The sequence below is a fragment of the Chenopodium quinoa genome, unplaced genomic scaffold (genome assembly GCF_001683475.1).
Source record: "Chenopodium quinoa cultivar QQ74 unplaced genomic scaffold, ASM168347v1, whole genome shotgun sequence".
Classification (NCBI taxonomy): Eukaryota; Viridiplantae; Streptophyta; class Magnoliopsida; order Caryophyllales; family Amaranthaceae; genus Chenopodium; species Chenopodium quinoa.
In genome coordinates, this window is record NW_018742720.1 from 519,851 (window position 1) to 540,141 (window position 20,291).

General features: G+C 33.5%; 5 protein-coding genes across 6 annotated transcripts; 1 reads left to right on the forward strand and 4 right to left on the reverse strand.

Annotated features, from left to right (window-relative positions):
• LOC110723047 lies at nt 1–1,586 on the reverse strand. The gene is made up of 3 exons (XM_021902322.1): nt 1,206–1,586; nt 384–533; nt 1–262 (listed from the first exon to the last, which is right to left on the reverse strand). The coding sequence occupies exons 1-3, from the start codon at nt 1,419–1,421 to the stop codon at nt 182–184; spliced, it is 447 nt and encodes a 148-aa protein (XP_021758014.1). The 5' UTR covers nt 1,422–1,586; the 3' UTR covers nt 1–181.
• Nucleotides 1,587–8,177: 6,591 nt separating this feature from the next.
• On the forward strand, nt 8,178–14,138 carry LOC110723048 (monogalactosyldiacylglycerol synthase, chloroplastic-like). 2 transcript variants are annotated; one of them, XM_021902323.1, is made up of 8 exons: nt 8,178–9,040; nt 9,503–9,675; nt 10,872–11,033; nt 11,147–11,288; nt 11,624–11,848; nt 12,467–12,529; nt 12,611–12,685; nt 13,588–14,138. In XM_021902323.1, the coding sequence occupies exons 1-8, from the start codon at nt 8,549–8,551 to the stop codon at nt 13,822–13,824; spliced, it is 1,569 nt and encodes a 522-aa protein (XP_021758015.1). In that variant the 5' UTR covers nt 8,178–8,548; the 3' UTR covers nt 13,825–14,138. The 2 variants fall into 2 exon arrangements, with proteins under 2 accessions (XP_021758015.1, XP_021758016.1); XM_021902324.1 differs by having other exon boundaries at nt 8,950–9,040; nt 9,491–9,675.
• A 220-nt stretch (nt 14,139–14,358) lies between these two features.
• On the reverse strand, nt 14,359–15,117 carry LOC110722953 (putative F-box protein At1g65770). The gene has a single exon (XM_021902224.1). It carries the CDS (start codon nt 15,115–15,117, stop codon nt 14,359–14,361), a length of 759 nt encoding a protein of 252 aa, XP_021757916.1.
• A 1,056-nt stretch (nt 15,118–16,173) lies between these two features.
• LOC110722954 (E3 ubiquitin-protein ligase SDIR1-like) lies at nt 16,174–16,623 on the reverse strand. The gene has a single exon (XM_021902225.1). The coding sequence runs from the start codon at nt 16,621–16,623 to the stop codon at nt 16,174–16,176; it is 450 nt and encodes a 149-aa protein (XP_021757917.1).
• Nucleotides 16,624–19,388: 2,765 nt separating this feature from the next.
• On the reverse strand, nt 19,389–20,018 carry LOC110722955 (auxin-binding protein ABP19b-like). Its single transcript, XM_021902226.1, has one exon. It carries the CDS (start codon nt 20,016–20,018, stop codon nt 19,389–19,391), a length of 630 nt encoding a protein of 209 aa, XP_021757918.1.
• Nucleotides 20,019–20,291: the final 273 nt, after the last annotated feature.

The window sequence follows — 20,291 nt, forward strand, 5'->3', positions numbered from 1 at the left end:
TTATGTAACAAATGTGTGAATTTCATTCCTGTATAACAATTCTATTTTCAGATCAAATAATGATGTTGTGGTTCTTACTCAGATTATGTAATCAGAATAAGCAATGTAAGCTACCACACAAACATGTAATCTCATACTTTCTAAAACCACTACAAATTTTTACAACAAAGGCAGGCAGCAGCTAATTCTTGTAGATTGGTGGCTTTCCTAACCATTTTGCACGAAATCCAGTCCCTTGACAATCACCGCATTGAGTTGAACCCTGCGTAAAATCAAGACACAGAAGAACACTCTTTTCATCCTATGCTAGGGTGCAATATGTATCATAACATGTAACTGAAAGTACTGAATACAGAAGGAAAGGTCGTTAATAAATTGCTCACCTGTCCTGCACATATAACACAAGTAGTGTTTCGGGATGGAACTTCACACAGCATGTTATCACCAATAATGAAAAAACCCGTACCAGCACACCATTTGCATTCAACACAACCGTTTGAGTTACAAGAAGAGCAAGCAATAGGGGTAGGTTGCTGCATACATTTCCATTAAAAATGTTAGAAACTATGGTATTCAGTTATTCGCGTTAAACAATGGTACATGTCCAAGTGTCAAACTCGACTACTTTATTCATAAAAATCATGTTATTGCAGTCAACATAGCCATTCCAACTACAAAAAGAGCAAGCAATAGGGATTGGTTGCTGCATACATTGTCATTACACATGTTAAAAACTATATTATTTGGGTATCGGTGTCAAACAAAGGTACGTGTCCAGGTATCAAACTCGGCAATTTAAAATAACGATATCATATTATTAACCTAAAATGATGTGTCCATTGTTCCATACTTCCATACCCGTGTTTGAGTGTCGAGGATATGCATGAGTTCTAGTATTTATAAGCAATATCACATTATAAGAATAATTTCACCTATGAGAGTACATAATATCCATCATCTATCTTCAATAATTCAACACCAATTATAATGAAGTTAAATGAATTCAATGATTATTTGCAACAAAAAAATACCTAACTAAATTACAGGGTGATTAAAAATATCATACAAAATTGTAAAATCCCAGCTTTCTAGGGTTCTAAATGAAATTAAAAGCCCACAAAAAAAAAAGGGCATTTCTAGCTTCAATTGGGAAAATTAAAGAAATTTATAAAAACATAAAAAGATTACAAATTTAAGTGAAATACCTGAGAAATTAACCAGGCTTGTTCAATACGATCAGCAAAATTGGAGGAGTTATCAGATGAAGAACCCACCATTGAAGCTTGAATCTTGAAATTGAACCTCTGATGCATCAAACTTGAAACGACGACGTTTTGGGAACTTCTTAAAGGAATTATTGTGGAGCTTTTCTTCATGGGTTCGATCCAAATTGAAGGTTTACAACACAAACAATAAGACATGGTGCTTTAAATTTTAGAAATAATTTCTTCCAATTATTGTAAATTTTATGAATTCTGAGAATATTCAAAAATGGGCTGTTTCACTTTTTCTGGGAAATATTTTGGTGGTTTTTCAGTTTTTATTAATTTCTGTTTTTTCTTCGTTTGTGGGCGTAATAGCGTAAATCCTTATAACACAACAAATAACGCGGGACACGAAAGATATTTCATACTCCCTCCGTTTCATAATGTTAGTCTCATATATTATTTTGAACGTTTTTAAAAATCTACCCATATTCACTGTGACAAATTTTTAATTTAATTTATTTTTGAATTAATTGGCTATGGCTCTAAATAAAGAAATATCAACGTTGAATTATGCAATATGACTTACTACAAGAAAATGGTCGATTTTCGACGGACACGAAATTCCGTCGAAAGAACCGAAATTTCCGACGGACTTTTACTCCGTCGAAAAACTGTCAAAATTAGCACCACGTCACAAATTTCGCTTAATTTGGCCAAAACGAAGCTTTTCATGTCAAAATTAGCACCATGTCGAATTTGACTATTTTAAACCAAATTTGCAATGAAATTCAAGGCAATATGGTTTAAAGGTATGTTTTCTTGTTTTTAATTTTCTTTTCTTTCTTTTTTTTTTTGAATTTTTAATAAATCTATTTATAAAATATGCTTTTTGGTAATTTTTGTGTTTGTTTTGGTAAATTTCATTATTTTTGGTTAAATTTCGGTGGCGGTGGTTTCGGTTTGGTGTGGGTAGGATTTGTTGTGTTGGTTTTGGTTGTGTGTTAGGGTTATCGGTGGTGGTGGGTTGTCGATTCATTGTGGGTTTGAGGTTTTGGTGTGGATCTAGGTTGGTGGGGGGTTTTGGTGGTGATGGCCGGTGGGGATGACTTCTGATGGTGGTTTAGGAGGAGAGGAGGTATGGTTTAGGGGTGGGGCTAATTCTGATTTAATTTTTTATTGACTTTTCAGCCGGAAATTTTTAACGGAATATTTTTCCGAAGAAATTTTTTGCCGAGAAATCTCTTCCGATGTCGGGATTTCGTCGGAAAAGACCGTTTTTCCTACAAACACTCTTATTACGACAGTTTTCGATGGAATTTCATCAAAAACACCGTTTTTAAACGGATTTGAAGGTGTTTTTGGCGGAATTATTTCCATCGAAAATAGCCTGTTTTTCTAGTAATATGCTTTCCACAAAAAAAAAAAAAAAAAACAACAACAACTTAAATAAGTTAAACTAATCATGAATTATTTTGTACTTTAATGTTGGATTTCAAAAACTCTTCTTTTCTTAACTTATGTGATTGATTTCATATGAACTTATGAAACACAGGGAGTACTATGTAAAAAATGTGAAGTTGAGTTAGTTTAGTGGTTTAAACATGAGATTATGTCTCTTCCATATCATATAGAGTATCTTTCGTCCTTCTCTCTTACATAAATAATGATATTCGAGTACTATAATATTTAGATTTTAATTCAATTACTCTAAAAATTACTACTTGTATCTTTTACAGAGAGGTTGTTAAATACACCTGGGTGTACCGTAAATTCGGGTGTACGGTACACCCAAGTGTGTGTAACAAATTCTACTTTTTATATGATTGGCAATATAGAACTCAAGTACTTAGCCGGGGAAAAAAAAGGCCATGTTTGGTAAATGGCTTTTTGGTTAGCTTTTGGCTTTTAGTTTTTTTATGTGGTCAAACAGCCAAAAAATGTGTTTGGTAATTGGCCTTTTCGTTAGCGAAAAAACTGACTTTTATGCCAAAATGAAAAAACTGGCTTTTTTATTGGCTTTTGGCTTTTTAGCCCACAAATTATCTAATAAACAGCCAGCAACTGACAATCAATTTACCAAACGCTTTTATAAACAGCCAGCTTAACACGACCAATTTCAAAAGCCATTATAAACAACCCAACATTCCAGCTGGTCAAACAAGCCAAGTTAACCAACCAACCGCCAACCGCCATTTTCCAAACAAGGCCAAAATCAAATATAAGTACTTGAGTTCTTTTTCAAAAAAAAAGATCTCGAACCCTCAAAATATCTCTTGTGACTAGTGAGGATTAAACTCAACTTTAAAGCTGAAATATTGACAGGGGTAAAGTCGTATCCCCTAATCAAAAGTAAATACCTAAATCCTCTAACTAAAGTAGATAGGGAAGTAGGGTCGATCTCCACAGGGAAACAAGTCTTTTTACTCCTAATTAATTTTTATAATCTAAATTATTTAAGTAACCAATATTTATATTTGAGTATGAAACTAAACTGGAAAAGGAATAGGGGAAAAAGCAATATATAAAAGGATCTAAGGCATAGGTTCACCAATAAATAATACTCCGGGGTAAAATAGGGTAATCAATCATTGACATTGCATAAATAACATGATTAACAGGCTCTCGCAATTTACTAATCAACATAGATCTAACAGGCTCTCGCAATTTACTAGATCTAAGTCCTCATTGAAAATAGCCTTTAATATCAAATTAACATCTGCTCGATTCATCAATTTAATATTGCTATACTTTTACAAGCCGCAATTGTAAAACATTAAAACAATCCAATAAGAAATTATCATGCAATACCAACAATCAATAGTAGTCAATCATCAATGCATCAATTAACCAGACTGTAAAGGGCTCTCGCTACTTATTACAATCACACAATTAATTTACCGGTATTAAATCTCATCTCTCGAATCTTGACTTAACCATTTATAAATTAACTTGCCTATTGAAATTAGACCTAAACATTAATTCTCATCTCTCGATTCTTGAATCAATATTGTCAAACTCATGCATAAAAGATCGGCCTAATCTAGTCACAGAGCATTAAATCAATCAATAGGAAATTAATCTAGCATTGATAATCAACAACAATAATTTACCCCTTCATATTATTTATTAGATCCCCATAAACCCTAGAAATAAAACTACTCACACATAATAAAAACTAAACTAATCAAAGTAATAGAATAAATCATGATGAAAGAAATAAAATAAATAAGATTAAAAGAAGAGAAATCGTTACCAAAATAATCTGGAATTAATCAAAGAAATAAGAACAAAGGTTTAGAGAGAGAGTTTAGAGAGAGAAGTCTAAGTAGAGAGAGAAAGACTAAGGAATAAGATTAAGAGAAGAAGAAGAAGAAGAAGAAGAAGAAGAGAAAAAGAAGTCCTAAAATCGTATTACGGAGGAGTATTTATACTCCGTACAAAATCCTAAATTAAAATAAATTAAAACTACGCTAATCGTCTCCTAAATATACACGCGCCCGATCGGGCGCGCCTTTTTATCTCTACTAACAATCTCGCGCCCGGCCGGGCGCGCCTTCGGGCGCCAGCCTTTTTGGTCGGGCGGATCATTTGGGCCACTATTTGGACTTCGATTGGCTCCAATTCTTCGGGCCAATCTGGGTTTCCTCTTTGGGTCTTGATCACTGGTTCGATGTCTCTATCCGGCCCTGGGCTATAAACTCTGGTCGTGTTTCTCCAATGCTCGTGATAACTTAATTGGTACTAGCATAAGACTGAAAAATAAAGTTTCTGTTATGCATGTTATTATGTGATAGAGAATATTCATAGATTATTCTCATCCTAGGTTTAGGATATATTTTGTATAATATTATCTTTTATATTTGTACATATCTTATAGTTACCTAATATGATTAGGTAGGTTTCTCATTGTAACCTTATAAATATTGATAAATGGAAATCACTGAAGGGAGTTTATATTATCTGACATGGTATCACAACTTAGGTTAAATCTTGGGAACGTTCACACAAATTCTATTTTTTGATTATGAAACAAAGGAGTAAAATTAATATCAAAATTATGAAACTCTTAAGGGGCGTTTGGTTCGCAGATTATAGGTATTAGACATGGGCTTAGAATGACCAAAACCCATAGCATATGTTTGGTTGTCAAAAATATGATTTTTAAACCCATACCTCATGGGGTTTAGAAACCTTAGGGGGAAGGTGAGTTTGGCTTATTCCATTCCCTTAGTTATCAAATATATGAAATTAATGAGATGATATTTCATTCTAGAATTAAACCAAACACATGGTATTAAGTATCAAATTCCAACTCGATACCACCTTAACCCTATTCCTAATTTCAAACCTATACCACTCTGCAAACCAAACACCTCCTAAGAAATTTACGGGCACAAGCACCTTGAATCCTTGATACTAGAGTCATTGACCACTCAAAAATTAAGAAACCACTATTGGGGAAGAGTAGATGGTAGAGAAATTGAGATGGTTGAAAAGATGTAGGTAAAAATAGATGATTTCCAATGCTATTTGACATTCATTTATAGTTATTAGTTTCAATGTAATCGTATGTATAATCGATTGGTAGGAAAATTGGGCGGGTTAAACTCATCAATTGGGCGGTATGTAAAAACTTTGATTTCCAACTTCCGTTGAGTTTAATTTTTTAGAGGATATGCTTTTACCAAAAACCAATCATGTAGCCAGAAAAAAAATTGTTGACATTAATGATAGCAAAAACTAACAATTGTTGTCCAGAGACGTTAGATAAGAATATAAGATAGCTAAAAGTTAAAATATGAATTTAAAATGAATATTGTTTGACGAGTGATTTTGACATGTATTACCAAATTAATACCATTTTAGATATTTCTTTTCTCCCTTAATTAGATTCATACGTCTTCCTATTATGTAAGGAATAAATGCTAGAAGTAGGAATGAACGGAGGGAGTACTATTTTAAAGGGTAATCTAACGTCACAGGGCGATTGTTAGCAAGATCTTATTGATAATTGTGAGAGATTAGGCTATGGTTGATTAATTTTTACTCAATCACTTTTTAAATTACCCCAATGTATTTTTCAGGATCAAAATTAAAGTAATCTTAATCACAAATTATCACTAATCTACGAGAAACACTATAACGGATTAGTTGATATCACCAAAACAAACCATATTAATTAGTAGTTGAGTCATGCACTCATGCGCTTGACTATTGACATGAAAGTTCACCCAAATGTTTTTTTTTTAATAGTTGACTTGAATCTTTATACTTCCCTTTAAAACTTTTTGGCATGAAATCCATGGACGGTGGGTGGGTGGGTGGTCAACGGTCATCACCTAGTGTATTCACAACGTGGGCTTTTGACACTTTTTTTTTCTTTTTTTTTTTTTAAGAAGGCTTTAATTGACACATTTATAACATGGGATTGGACGGCCATTGCCATTTTGAGCCATTCACGAAATTTAGAACCTAGGAGAAAAATGTGACTCGTTTGTTTTTATAGTTGTACACTTGTACTTGTACCATAGTGACGTTTGTTATTAAAAATTACATAATCATTTTAATTGATATTTTGTATGGAAAAATACAAATATAAACATGTACATATGTAAAACTACCTCCGTTTTATATTTTTTGCAACCTTGGAATATTATTTATAAGATATAAAATATTCCAAAGTTGCAAAAAATATGAAACAGAGGTAGTAAGATTTTGTGAGTATGGTCATGAATATTCTATTTTCATAATAACTAACAGATATAGAGTTTTATTTTAAATAAAATGTAGTATTTTATATATTGAAATAAAGATAACAATATATTACTATTTCTATCTCATTTTACTTGCCCTAATTTGATCAAAAGCTAGCTCTTATAAATATTTGATCAAACTAAATATGTTAAAATGAGAGTGATGGAGTCTTATTTACAAAGGTTATCCCGTGATGGTTTAAGAGAAAAGGATATTGTATTAAATAAATCCATTTGTACATTAGAAGTAGTATTTTGGCTTTTACAATTTTTTTATTCTTCCACATACTCTACTACCTCCATATTTTATTACTTTCTCCAAATTCTCCTAAAACTCCGCACATGAAGAAATGAAGCAAGTATGTAAAAATGGAGGAAGTAATAAAGAACTATAGTAATAAATATAAGGAATAATAAAAAAACAATAATAATAAAAAATAAAAAAATATAAACATAAATTCATAAAATTATTTGAATAGTATATTCATTTAAAAATAAAAAATAAAAAAATTATGGGCCGCCCGGTGCCTGGCAAGGCACGACACGCTAGACACGGGGGTCGTGCCGTGGGTTGGGGTGTGCTAAATGGTGGCCCGGCGCGGCCCGACATGCCAAGATGCAGGCACGGCCCAGGCATGGCCTGCGGCGACCCAGGCCAGCACGACACGTTGCCCACCTCTACCCTTAACATGTGGGCCTTATTTGTTAGCTGATAACTGATTGATATACGTGGTTGTATTAACTTGTTTGCCTAATTGGTTGTATTACCTAATTTGACTAATTAGTACATAGTAAATTATCTGATACTGTGTAAAATTATGCTTTTAGCTGTTAATGGTTGGATGTTTCAATGTAAGTAATAACCAAAATGCTAAAAGTTGAACAAGTTAATTTTAAATAAGCTCTTGAGCTTTTTCAATAAGATCTCCTAATATGAGCTTTTCAAAATGAGCTTTTTAAGCTCAAAAAAATTCCTTCAATAAGATATTTACCAAACACTCGCATTAGCTATTTTATAATGGTCAAATCTTTAATAATCCCCGATAAGCTAAAAGCTTCATTAAGACTGTTTTCATATTTTTTCAAGTAAAACGACAAATGATACTCCGTAAAATTGATTCAAAATCCCCCTACAAGTGAAAGGAAAACTCTAATCACTTAAAGCTATTTATTAATCAATATAAACTTCCTTGAATCCTGAGTGATGTAACACTCTTATTAAATTAATTGCTCCAATGTTTATTTTGATGGGGCAATCAACTTTATAAAATGCAAAAATCCCATATGCAAAAAAAAAAAGTTTCACTTTTTTGAAAAACAAAAATTGCAATTATATTTTCCCAAAAAAATAAAATCCTGTCTCTGTGGTTACCAATCCCTTCCAAGATTCCCCTTCTCACTTATCTCTCTCCCACCCTCTTCCAACCTTTCTACACTTGTTCTTCCTCCGTCCAAAAAACAAAAGTAAAATCCCAAGTTGTTTCAATTTGATTGCTGTATTTAATCAGAACTCAAATTTCATATCTTTTTCAATGATACCCACTTAGGAATTGAAAAACCCAATTTGAGTAATTCCATTTTTTGGCAATGTCTCATCCTTCAACAGTCACTTCAGAGCCCTCAAATTTGCTAGAATTTGTGCCTAAATTGGGTCATTTTGCTCTAAATTCAAGTTTTTTGGGCAATAATTCAAATGGGTGTTCTTCATTTTCTCCTAATCACTCGTATTTTGGTGGATTAGCCACTCAAAACAGTTTTAAATTCGTTAATTCATTGAGTTTTAGTAAAGAGGGTTCTAATTTGAAGAGGATTTTGACTGATTTTAATGGGGCAATTAGGCTTCATTGTGATAGAATTCCACTTGGGTTTTCTTCAATTGGTCTTAATTCTGGGGAGAGTAATGGATTGAGTGATAATGGACATGGAATTTTGGAAGATGTTAGAGTGCCTGTTAATGGGGTTGAGCCTGAATCCCCTAAAAGGGTTCTAATCTTGATGAGCGATACCGGAGGCGGTCACCGGGCTTCTGCTGAAGCTATCAAGGCTGCTTTCAATGAAGAATTTGGTGATGATTATCAGGTCTAATTTCCAATCAGTTTCTTCTTAAATACTGTATTAATTTGTACTCAGTAAATGATTTCATTCATATGCAAGTTTAATTATGTATAACACTTTTAATTGTGAATATAAGTTTGATTTGATTATGTTGTATTGTGGAAGTGAAAGGTTGATTTTGTTGATTTAGCTTAGTTACTTCTTGATATGAGTGGGCCATGCTATTAAAGTTGTGTGTGTGTGAGTGAATCAATTTGGTAACTAATGATAGAAAATTTGGAATATGCTTTTTGATAAGTGAGGATATAAGGATATTGCATTATATAATTGTTGATCATGTCCTTGTCAATTGGTTTGGTGCTAAACTTGTGGTTTTGCCTATATTAAATTTGTGATTGTGTGCCCGTTTGAGATGTGGAAAATGGGGTGGTTGCATTCATGTATATATTTGTTGATTATATCGTTTTTAAACAGTGGTAAATGCAGGTATTCGTTACGGATTTATGGTCTGAGCATACTCCTTGGCCATTTAATCAATTACCAAGGAGCTATAATTTCTTGGTGAAACATGGCCCTTTGTGGAAAATGATGTATTATGGTACATCTCCTCGAGTAATCCATCAATCAAATTTTGCTGCAACCTCTGTATTCATAGCAAGGTGAGTCTGTTACCATCATGCAAAATTTTCTTCGGTTTCTTAAGAAAAAGTACATAGGTGATAGGTGTGACATTGTTTGAGTTAAAACTCTTGACATAAAGGATATCTTTATGTGGTTGTATCAAGTTACCTGTAGTTGATCTGAGGGATTTGAGATAAATTCAGTTTTTAACAGCGAAGGACAGAAGATGACAATCATATATTTGAGACTGGTTTTTATAATGTCTCGATTTCCACTGTAACACTATTAATGGATGGCTTTACTTTGCATCTCAAGTTTTAAATTTATTTGAATTTAAAGCTTATGACCAAAACAAATGATTGATAAAAAGAATCCTTTTTTTTTTGGAGAAAATATTATCCTCCTACTTAGTCACTTGCATATGTGGAGCAGCATTTTCCTTGGACAAAGATTGGGATAATTTAAGTCTTTTTTCTGGATTCATGTTCTTAGCTTTCTCAAAAAACTAACACTGGTATTCTGTAAACATATGGGTGATGAGTCTGATGACCTTTTGTGAAGGCCCTGAAGAGTTGGCTCATGACCATGCAAGCATTACTTGTATAGAACCCGGGGGGTGGGGGGTGAGGTTGCATGTTTTTTTCCCTATATATTCACTTTTGTGGGAGGGCTGATGAAGAAGCATAAATGTTTAGTACTTCAATGTCACTTTGCATCCCAATACAGGAAGGTGTGTGTATTGGTGTTGCCAATTGGTGTGATTGCTTTTTGTACATAATGAACTTTCAAACCTATTTATATATTTATTTTTATTTTATTTTTTACTACAGGGGAATCAGTTCCCTCAATATTCTATAAATTTGTAACTTTTGTGTTTTGTAATAATGGTATTCAGCATTCTTTTGTTTATAGTTGGTTGGAAGTGACCGTCATTTTTGTCCTTGGTGCAATGTATTGGTTAAGGCTGTCCTAGCTTATTGCATCTATTGTTATGCTGCTTATTCTATTTGAGGAAATGTGTTGAATAACGATGTAGTGCTGAGTGGATCTGTTGGAAAATAAATGTAGCCTGATTCTAGCCTGAATATAAATGTAGGTCCTTAGCTGACATCTGGTGCCTTTTCCTGATAATAAAATCTCTTCCGTTGGATCTGTTGTTAAATAATATGTTCAGGTCCAACTAAGTGTATGTTGTATCACTTCAAAGCTAATTTGTTTCTTTTGTTCTTTGCAGAGAGGTAGCTAAAGGATTGATGAAATATCGGCCAGATATAATCATTAGTGTGCATCCGTTGATGCAACATGTTCCACTTCGTATATTGAGGGGCAGGGGCCTCCTTCAGAAAATCGTCTTTACTACAGTAGTTACAGACTTGAGTACCTGTCATCCTACCTGGTAGGCTGTGCAATTTCCTTTAAGTAGGTTTAATGTCCGTATTTTGTAGCAAGACTGTGACATTGGTCCCTGACCTTTTTTTTTTTTTTTTTTTCCCTTCTTCCTCCTTGTAGGTTTCATAAGCTTGTAACAAGGTGCTACTGCCCTTCAAATGAGGTGGCTAAAAGAGCAACAAAAGCTGGTCTTCAGCCTTCCCAAATAAAAGTTTACGGACTTCCTGTGCGGCCATCCTTTGTTCGGTCTGTTAGGCCAAAGGTTTGTGTACCCTTTCATATCATTTTTCTCCTGTGCTCCATTGCTTGTATATTGTTGGTTATATTACTATGTTTCTGGGTGAATTTATATCTCTGCCTTGACATGTAATCTGGTTTGGCTGTGTACTAATGTTTGCCATTTGTGTTCTGGATTCCTGGTTAAGATTGGCTAGTCTCTGACAAGTTTAATTATTAAGTTTCAAATTTTGCTTATTGCTGCTGATGCAGTGATTTCATGGATTGTTGAAATTATGTTGTTTCTCCCTGTATAGAGGGTTTCTGGTATGTGCAGCTGGAGATATTGTTTTTAATAATATTTTTTTATGTTTTCCTCAGCCTGAGTTACGCAAGGAACTTGGAATGGATGAGCATCTTCCTGCTGTTTTGTTGATGGGAGGAGGGGAAGGCATGGGCCCCATTGAGGCTACTGCACGAGCTCTTGGAAATGCATTATATGATGCTAGCCTTGGTGAGCCAATAGGTCAAGTTATTGTGATTTGTGGTCGCAACAAAAAGCTTGCTGCAAAATTGAGTTCAATTGATTGGAAGATCCCTGTGCAGGTATACTTTATCCGGGTAGTTTTGCATGATTGGCTTATGAAATGGAGTCAGTGAGTCTCATCTTGCTTTTAGTGATTTATGCAAGCTGAGCTAAGTCCAAGCTCACCTTTTGTCAAAAAAAAAAAAAGGGTCCTAGCTCATCAAAAGTGGGCTACCTCTGTTATCTTTAAATCAGTTTTAACTTGCCAAGTTCTGACAGCTTGAGCTCAATCTGAGATTTGTCATGAGAACCATGGTTTGGAGCTCATGCTAAGACTCAGTTAGTTTCAAATTTTATTAACAATAAACATATTACGAAATGACTTTTTAAAGATTTATTATAATTGTTAAATGATTGTTGACAAGTACTTTAAAGAGGTTAAACAGAATAAAAAAATTCAGTAAGAAATTAGACCAAACTTGGCTTATTTGAGTGTTAGTAACTTAGTATGCCAGGGCTGAACACAATTTAGCTCATAACTCAGGTCAAACTGAGCATGATCCAAGCTTTGAGCTGAACATATCCAAAGGGTTACCACTGAATTTGGTTCTGTTCAGCTTTACTACTTTCATGTTTTGCACTACTTGTTTCAATTAATTATTGAAGATTAAAAGTTGATGGCCAACTTAAAATTCCAGGTGAAGGGCTTTGTTACTAAAATTGAGGAGTGCATGGGAGCTTGTGATTGTATAATAACAAAGGTAAATATCGTTATATCCGGAAGATTTTCAGCTTTTCAGCTTTTCAGTATCTGTATTCTTATTTATTTGGCTTTCTCTCAGGCTGGCCCTGGAACTATTGCAGAAGCAATGATTCGAGGACTACCCATCATATTAAATGATTACATCGCTGGGCAGGTATCCATCAGTTTGCCTTAATTGTACTATACTACTAGTACTGCATGAATGCCTGGTGTTTTCTATAACACCTTTGTTTCTGGAACAGGATTAATTTTATTGTCTTTTGTCATGTATGAGTCCAATATGCTGTCCAGATTATACTTGTTTAAGACTCCTAAAACTGAGAGATAGGTGCGAGTTATGGTTCTTTAGGTAAAATGGTTGGAGTAAACCGGTAAACACACAACACTGCCAAAGAAACTAGTAGGAGATGCATTGAACATTTAGTAGCTAGCTAGGATAAATTCTCACCTATCATATTTAGGTGTGGAATCCTCGTCATCACTTTCAATTGATATATTTGGTCACCAATAGTTTCTTCACATTAGTTCCTTTGGGCCAAAGTCCTTTTATATATACACGGTGTATTCTTAGATATACATAATTGAGCATCTGGCATTCTTTGAGAGAGAGATCAAACTCACAAAGCATCATTTAAGATTGTGCTCATGGTATATGGTAAATGAATTAAGTGCTTTTAACCCGAAAAAAACTTGTGAAGACAATTTGGGATGAAAATGTCAGGGATTGAAGCAGTAGGGTAATATGATTAGATTTTCTAAGACACCCTACTTAAGTGATGAAGAGGGAATAGAAGCTTAAGTATCATTGAAGACAACTTGGTAAATTCATGTTAAATCCTTGGTTCTATTGAAGGTTGGCTGTGAATTGGTTTTAAATCTTGTGCAAAGTGCTCTTTTTCAATATGCCAGGGATGTGTAATTTAGATACTAACCCTCTAATTCTTAACCCAAAGTTTTTATCTTCATTTCTGTTGAGCTTCCCTGTGCACAAATCACCGGGAAGAACCTCATCCCCTTTAGGCCTTTACTGAGTTGCTGTCATGCTGTTTGGTGCAGGAAGCAGGAAATGTCCCCTATGTTTTAGAAAATGGTATTGGAAAATACTTGAAGTCACCCAAGGAAATAGCTTTTACCGTTGCTCAATGGTTTGGTTCGAAATCAAATGAGCTGCAGATCATGTCACAGAATGCATTGAAGCATGCGAGGCCAGATGCCGTGTTCAAGATTGTTCACGATCTTCATGAGCTTGTCAGACAACGAAGTTTTGTACGTCAGTATTCTTGTGTTGCTTAACTTCAATAAATTGTAAGAAAAACCCAACACAAGTCGGGAATTCAAGCAACGAGAAACTGAATCTTCGAGAGGCAGGGGACGGGAAAATCATTGTTTAGGCGAATGGTGATTGTAGCGTAGAATAATTTGTATTTACGTGGGCGAAATCTATTCATTTGTATTTGAACAATTCATATTGAAGCCTACGCTATCTAGTCAGTGAAGATCCGATGATAGAGTGTCAATAATTACGTAGAAGGTCATAGCAATTGAAGAATAAAAACCCTATAAAAATTAATTGATCTCATCATATCTAATGAAAATTAATTAATTATCAATTGTGTCTTACAATTCATATCATAACTTGTTTTGGTTATAATTTATTTTATAATTTAATGATCTAAGTGATAAAAAATTATCCTAATATCTGATGAACAGGAAATTTTGATATACAAGAACATCCAAAGAAAGTACTTAATAATTTTGTTTGAAAGATAAAAATAAAATTATGATAAGGGTTAACATATAACTGTCAAAAGAACTATGATGCAACTCTTATGATTTGATACAACAGCTAGAAGGAGCTTCGACCCAGAAAGATGTACTTGTTGCTGCTACAATTGGACTAATGTGATCCTCGATTTTTTGGCCGGAGGTTATATCATATACGCCCATGTTTACGTGGTGTCCATAATCGCTAACATAGTAGATGCAATTAGGCTTACAACAATGCGGAGATGCCTCCATTGAAAAGCAAGAATTAAGACCTAAAAACAGTGCTCTATTTCCCAAATTCTTCACTTCTTTAGTCTCCCCTTTGTCAACATTAACCTCCCAAACTATGAATTTCGAAACTCGTTGATCGATGTATTTTGGTAAGGTAAGGTCGGGGTAGCAACGAAGGACTTGCAATAACTTTCCTGCTGATTCTACCAAGTATACCTTGTCACTCAAGCTACTCCATCTATCCAATGCCCAAGTTGGTCGCGTAATCAGAGGTCGAATAGCATCATCGAACCCACTCGATGCAACCATTCTCCCTTTGCTATCGACAACATAGAATTCACCCTTATAAAAAGTGATATCAGTGATATTCTCTAAGTAAGGAAGTTTCGGGATCACAACCCACTTCTCGTCCTTGCTATTCCAAAAGCTGGCGGTGTAGACTAGGCTACAAGGCTTGATGAAAATAATGGCAAGCGTGTAATGAGAACTGTTTGAAGCTGGGCATTCTGATAGAGCACAAATCGAATCGTCGTAAACGTAGGCATCTTCATCCTCGATGCAATACTTGCACAACAAACGTGAAATCATTTTTTTGGAAGGGAAGGAATACTTATTCTTTCCCTAGTAAATGGGTGGAGTAGAGATATATCTTTCTTCGTTACACCTGCATCATCTAGGAAAACTAGCCATCCTCGCGAAGAATTCAAGTGTCGATGAGACTTTTTCTCATCATTATAATCCTCCTCCTCGCCCTCATTGTCATTGTCATCGTCTAGAGATGGTAAGTCCACGTGCCTAATCGAGTGGTCGTAGAGTCGGTAAAATCGAGCCTTCGAAGAGACCTTTAAGAAGGGTTCCGGTGGAATCATCAACCACGGGGTTTGCCGTGATGATGCAAATCGAGAGGTAAGTTTCATTGAGTTTCTCCAATTGGTACATACTAACCCAAAATTTTCAAAATCTTCATGAGAATCGATGTGTTCCGCTATCTTTATTGTCAATTCAATTGGAAGATCCATATAACTCTTCTTCATAATTACTTTCTCGTAACACTTAAACCAAGTATTGATAAAATATTAATTTCGTTAAGCATATATATATATATATATATATATAAAATAATAAAAAGGTTAATTTATAAAAGAGTCCTAAATTGAGTTGAAGTCAAATACGGTTCACTAACTTACGTATTTGAAGTATTTTAGTCCCTCAACTATTGAGTGAGGCAATTTAGTCCTTTAAGGACTTTGCTTATTCATCAATAGTTAAGGCACCATTTAATATGTGGTAAATTTAATTATAATTTAATTATTATTTTTTTTAAATATAATAGTTTAGGGCCTTAGGGAAAAGTTATAAAAAAAAAAATTGCATATGGTCGTTGTTTTTGTTAATTTAGAGTTCATTTGTAGATACCAGATGACCTTTTATTAATGAATTGACTTGTTTTAAAAAAAAATATTATAGATTACATTCTCCTTTTAGTCTCAACCCTATAATTTTCCTACATCAGACCTAGTGTTTGCGATGCTATATTACGAAACAAGAGGCAATATATAATAATAATAATAATAAAAAAAAATAGTAATTCATTATTATTGAAAGAGATAAAATGTTTGGTACAAATAATTACTCGTGGGAATTTCAACAGCGAACCAATGTTGAAGTAGAGGCTCGACAATAGGGGCAAGACGGGTTGGTTGATAGCCACTTGAAGATGCAATCGCGATGAAATACATGGTTGCATCGAAGCAATCTTATGGTTTCGACCACAGTTGACATCCTATCGAGACAAATTGAGCATGTATTATTATCATCACCCTTTTCTTCCATGATTACTGCTGGAATGATCTTGTCGAAAACGAGTGGTACCATAATTCCCGCTTTCCTTGTTCCGTATTCTTCGTCACCTTTGTAAAATACATTAACATACAACGCCTTAAGGATGTCAAAATCATCTTTGTCTAAGTTTCCAAAGGGAAGATTAGGGTATGTCTTGTCATCGAGTGATCGATTACCATCATTATATGCATATCTATCTTGTTCTTGATCTTGATCTTGATCGTATGTCTTCGTGTGCTCACTAAGATCCATTAAAATAATATCTACTACAAAAACAAGCCTCCAAGGGTCATACTCATCACTAGGGACGACCCTATAAAAATAAAAGCAACTCTTCAAATAATCCGAGATTTGTTGAGCAAGTAACTCTTTTGTTTTTAAACTCAACCCTTGAATTTTAAAAATAACTTGTTTTGCTAAATTATACAAGTCTTGTTTAGGAAGGGCTGACAATTTGAAATAGACATGTAAGGGATCATCAAAACCTGGCAATTTCGGTTCGAAATTTAGGAGGAACAATCCTCGCCGTGTAGAACCATAATCTATGCTTAATGGAGGATAGTCATAACAAATACTAAGGTTAAAAACTCTAACACCACCTAGTTTTGCTTCAAGTAATAAGGGCATCATTGAATCAATATGTAATAACAATGATATGATACTTTGAGTCTGACACTAAGGTTAATGGAGATTTTTTTTTTATGAAAACAAACTTCTCATATAATATAAACTAATACTTTGAAAACCTTAAAAGGGATATAGATAACAGGTAAACTTATTAGCTTTATAATTGTTTTCTTATCTTATTGACAGTATCCTATTGAAGTACGTAATTTATATTAGGAAAGTAATTAATTTTCTGGTTGGTATTCTGATCTCCTAAATAAATTATATCCAAAAAAAAAAGTGATGCACTTGAATATATATTGGCACTTGAATGGTTAACCTTGCATATGACAAGAGTATGGATAATGTAGTAATCTACCTTTCTTTAAGCGTATATATAAAATTTTTAAAAAGGTTAACTTATATATACAAGAGTCCTAAATTAGATCAATGTTCATGAAATGTTTATAATAAACAAAAAAAAAAAGCAATCTTATCCGATCTTTTCTAAGATATGAAGACTATTATTCGGAAAAAATAAAAAAAGTATATGAAGACTATTAGGAGCGAGTTAGTATTATATACTCCAGGCTTCTTCAAAAAAAAAAAAAAAAAAAAAAAAATTATATACTTTCGGATCATGATACTCCATATCCAATATGCTTGAATTATCCTAAATCTTATGTTATTTTGCTTAAATAATATGGTAAGTTTTATGAGAAGACAAATAAGTTTGGGAAATATCAAAAGATAAAATTTAAGTTGAAGACATATTGTATTAAAAAAAAATCAAAGATTGAAGTATAACTTGATAAAAATTATTGGAGTTGCTAATGACAAGAGCATTAGAGGTGATGGTTGGTGACATGAGCAGTAAAATTGTTGGTAACATGAGAACCAATTTAAAAAGTTGAGAAATTTACAATTAGGGAGAGCAAATTGGTAACACAGGTACCAACACAAACTAAAACATTGAAGAGCAACAAGATGTGATCAAGAAACAAAACTAGATTCATTGGTAACATGAGTCGTACCAACATAAAAGATCAACAATGTATGTAGAAAATGAAGCAAATCAAGAGATAGTTGGTGACATGGGCATCAACGTGTATTAAGTATAATTAGAAAACTTTAAACTAATTTTGACAATTACCACCTTTTGTTTAGTCCATTTTAGCAGTTACCTTTTTTGAAAATTACCACCTTCTATTTTCAAAAACATCAAAAGTTACCACCTTCTTGCCTCCCAACTACCACATGACGTCATTTTGGGCTCATTTTTTCCCTTTCCTCCCTATTTCCCTCACATTTCTCATTTAGCTAGCTTAGTAACAATATAAAGTGCAGCTCATTGATTGGTATTTGTTTGTAATATAAATAATTTAAGTAAAACATTATAGATTGTGAGCTAATTGAGCTAAAATTAAAGATATGGTGTTAAATAATCTAATTAAATGTGATTTATACTAATTTCATTAGCGACATTGGTGGGACTACGGGATCTTTGCAAGCATGAGAGAATGCTTGAAACCAAGAGAGTAAAGGTGAGGCAAATTAAGTTATCATTCATTTTGAAAATTAGGGGTACTTCCCAAGCTCGTTTTGAATTAGTTGACAAAATTGATGTAGAGAAGTTTTCCCAAGCTCGTTTTGAATTAGTTGACAAAATTGATGTAGAGAAGTTTGTCCACGCATAATTTCAACAACGAATTAATATGTTCCATTATTATAAATCACATACACATCTACAAATATAATACTTGGATTATAATATAGATGTTAAGAGTCTTGAGACGATTCTAACAAGACCCTTAATGACTAGATTTTATTGAGAATCAGTCACAAAAAGAAGTCAACGTAATTTAATTATATTATTTGAATAGCGTCCATAAAATATATATTCATAAAATATATATCTCATATGAAGTTCTATTTTTTTTGGTGTTTAGAGTGCTACAAGGACAAGTGATCTGAAAATCGATCTCAACTTTTTATATTTTTAATAACGGACAATTTAAAAAATTGTTGGTTAAAATTGTACATTGACATGTTTAATGGTTAAAGTGATACAATACAAAAATGCATAGAGTTTTAAATAATACAAAAAAAAAAGGTGAATTGAGAAAAGAATATATCCTTATTTCATGATAAATATATTAGGATTTGTTTGGATAGTAATAAACCCTAAATCTAGAATATATATTTCAGAAAAATACAAGGGTATAAATTAATTGGCATCCATCCACATAACATTTCATGCATACTAGATTACTACATATGTATACATTAATTGTGGGGTATGTAATAATATAACATGCACAAACCCTCCCTTACATACGGTGTGTTGTTTATTTAGAGAGCAAATTAATACAATAACTTAATTGGTAGCAAAGGTAGATGAGGATATTTATTTAAGCACTGCCAAATATCAACTTCATCCTCTTTACCTCTTGAGGACTTAGAAGAGTGGTTTTGGCAATTAAATCAGCTGGTACATTGCTAGCAAATAAGGCGGAACTAACGACTTGAATCCCCGGGTTTGCGCCGTTGAAGCTAGCGTATGCAATAGCCGGAGTTGGACCGACATTGACTTGAAAATGAATCATAGTTGGAGGAATGACAATAACTTCTCCTTTTTTAAGTCGCTTATAATATGCAGTGTTGTTCGTGTCAATAAATCCTATTAGTATTGTCCCTTTAATTACGACCAAAATTTCTGATGTTCGGTGGGTGTGAGCTGGTATAACTCCACCTACGTCTATCTCTTCCTTCAACTTAGATATACCTAAACCATTTAAGGCTGGGAATGTATCAGCAAATGCTAAAATCACGTTAGATTTATATTTGTTTTTCGTGGTTACTTTATTTTCATAAAAACCAGTGAAAACAAAGTCATCTATCGTGACATTAGCAGGATCTTTGCAAGCATACCCATTGGGTGATTTTGGGAGAGTTGGATCTCCTACACAAAAGTCAAATTCAATGGCATAAGAGAGAGGAAGCAAGAAAGAAAATATAAAGAAAACTACAATGTTATTCATCATTGGAAACGAGTTGGCTAAAGAGTATGTATGTATGTAGGTGGTATATTTGCTATTGATATAGGTTTTATTTGTTTGAATTTGTTTAATTTCTTGCATTTTTATAGTTACAATTAGCACTCTATATATAAGGAGATAGAGGTGAGGGGTTAGTTGTTAGTGGTTAGATCATCATCATCATACATGAAAGTTTTTATTAATTGAAGAATTTTGTAGATTACTTCCTCCACTAGCTAGCTAGCCAGTACTGTGTTTTAAAAAAAGATCATATAT

Bases quoted from the DNA above. Each gene is read 5' to 3' on its own strand.
- LOC110722955 (XM_021902226.1), bottom strand. From the start codon at position 20,018: ATGAATAACATTGTAGTTTTCTTTATATTTTCTTTCTTGCTTCCTCTC.
- LOC110723047 (XM_021902322.1), bottom strand. From the start codon at position 1,421: ATGTCTTATTGTTTGTGTTGTAAACCTTCAATTTGGATCGAACCCATG. The intron at 534-1,205 runs GTATTTCACTTA...AAATGTATGCAG, and splicing joins AAGCCTGGTTAATTTCTCAG to CAACCTACCCCTATTGCTTG. The intron at 263-383 runs GTGAGCAATTTA...GATTTTACGCAG, and splicing joins GTGTTATATGTGCAGGACAG to GGTTCAACTCAATGCGGTGA.
- LOC110722954 (XM_021902225.1), bottom strand. From the start codon at position 16,623: ATGGATCTTAGTGAGCACACGAAGACATACGATCAAGATCAAGATCAA.
- LOC110722953 (XM_021902224.1), bottom strand. From the start codon at position 15,117: ATGATTTCACGTTTGTTGTGCAAGTATTGCATCGAGGATGAAGATGCC.
- LOC110723048 (XM_021902323.1), top strand. From the start codon at position 8,549: ATGTCTCATCCTTCAACAGTCACTTCAGAGCCCTCAAATTTGCTAGAA. The intron at 9,041-9,502 runs GTCTAATTTCCA...TGGTAAATGCAG, and splicing joins AATTTGGTGATGATTATCAG to GTATTCGTTACGGATTTATG. The intron at 11,289-11,623 runs GTTTGTGTACCC...TGTTTTCCTCAG, and splicing joins TTCGGTCTGTTAGGCCAAAG to CCTGAGTTACGCAAGGAACT.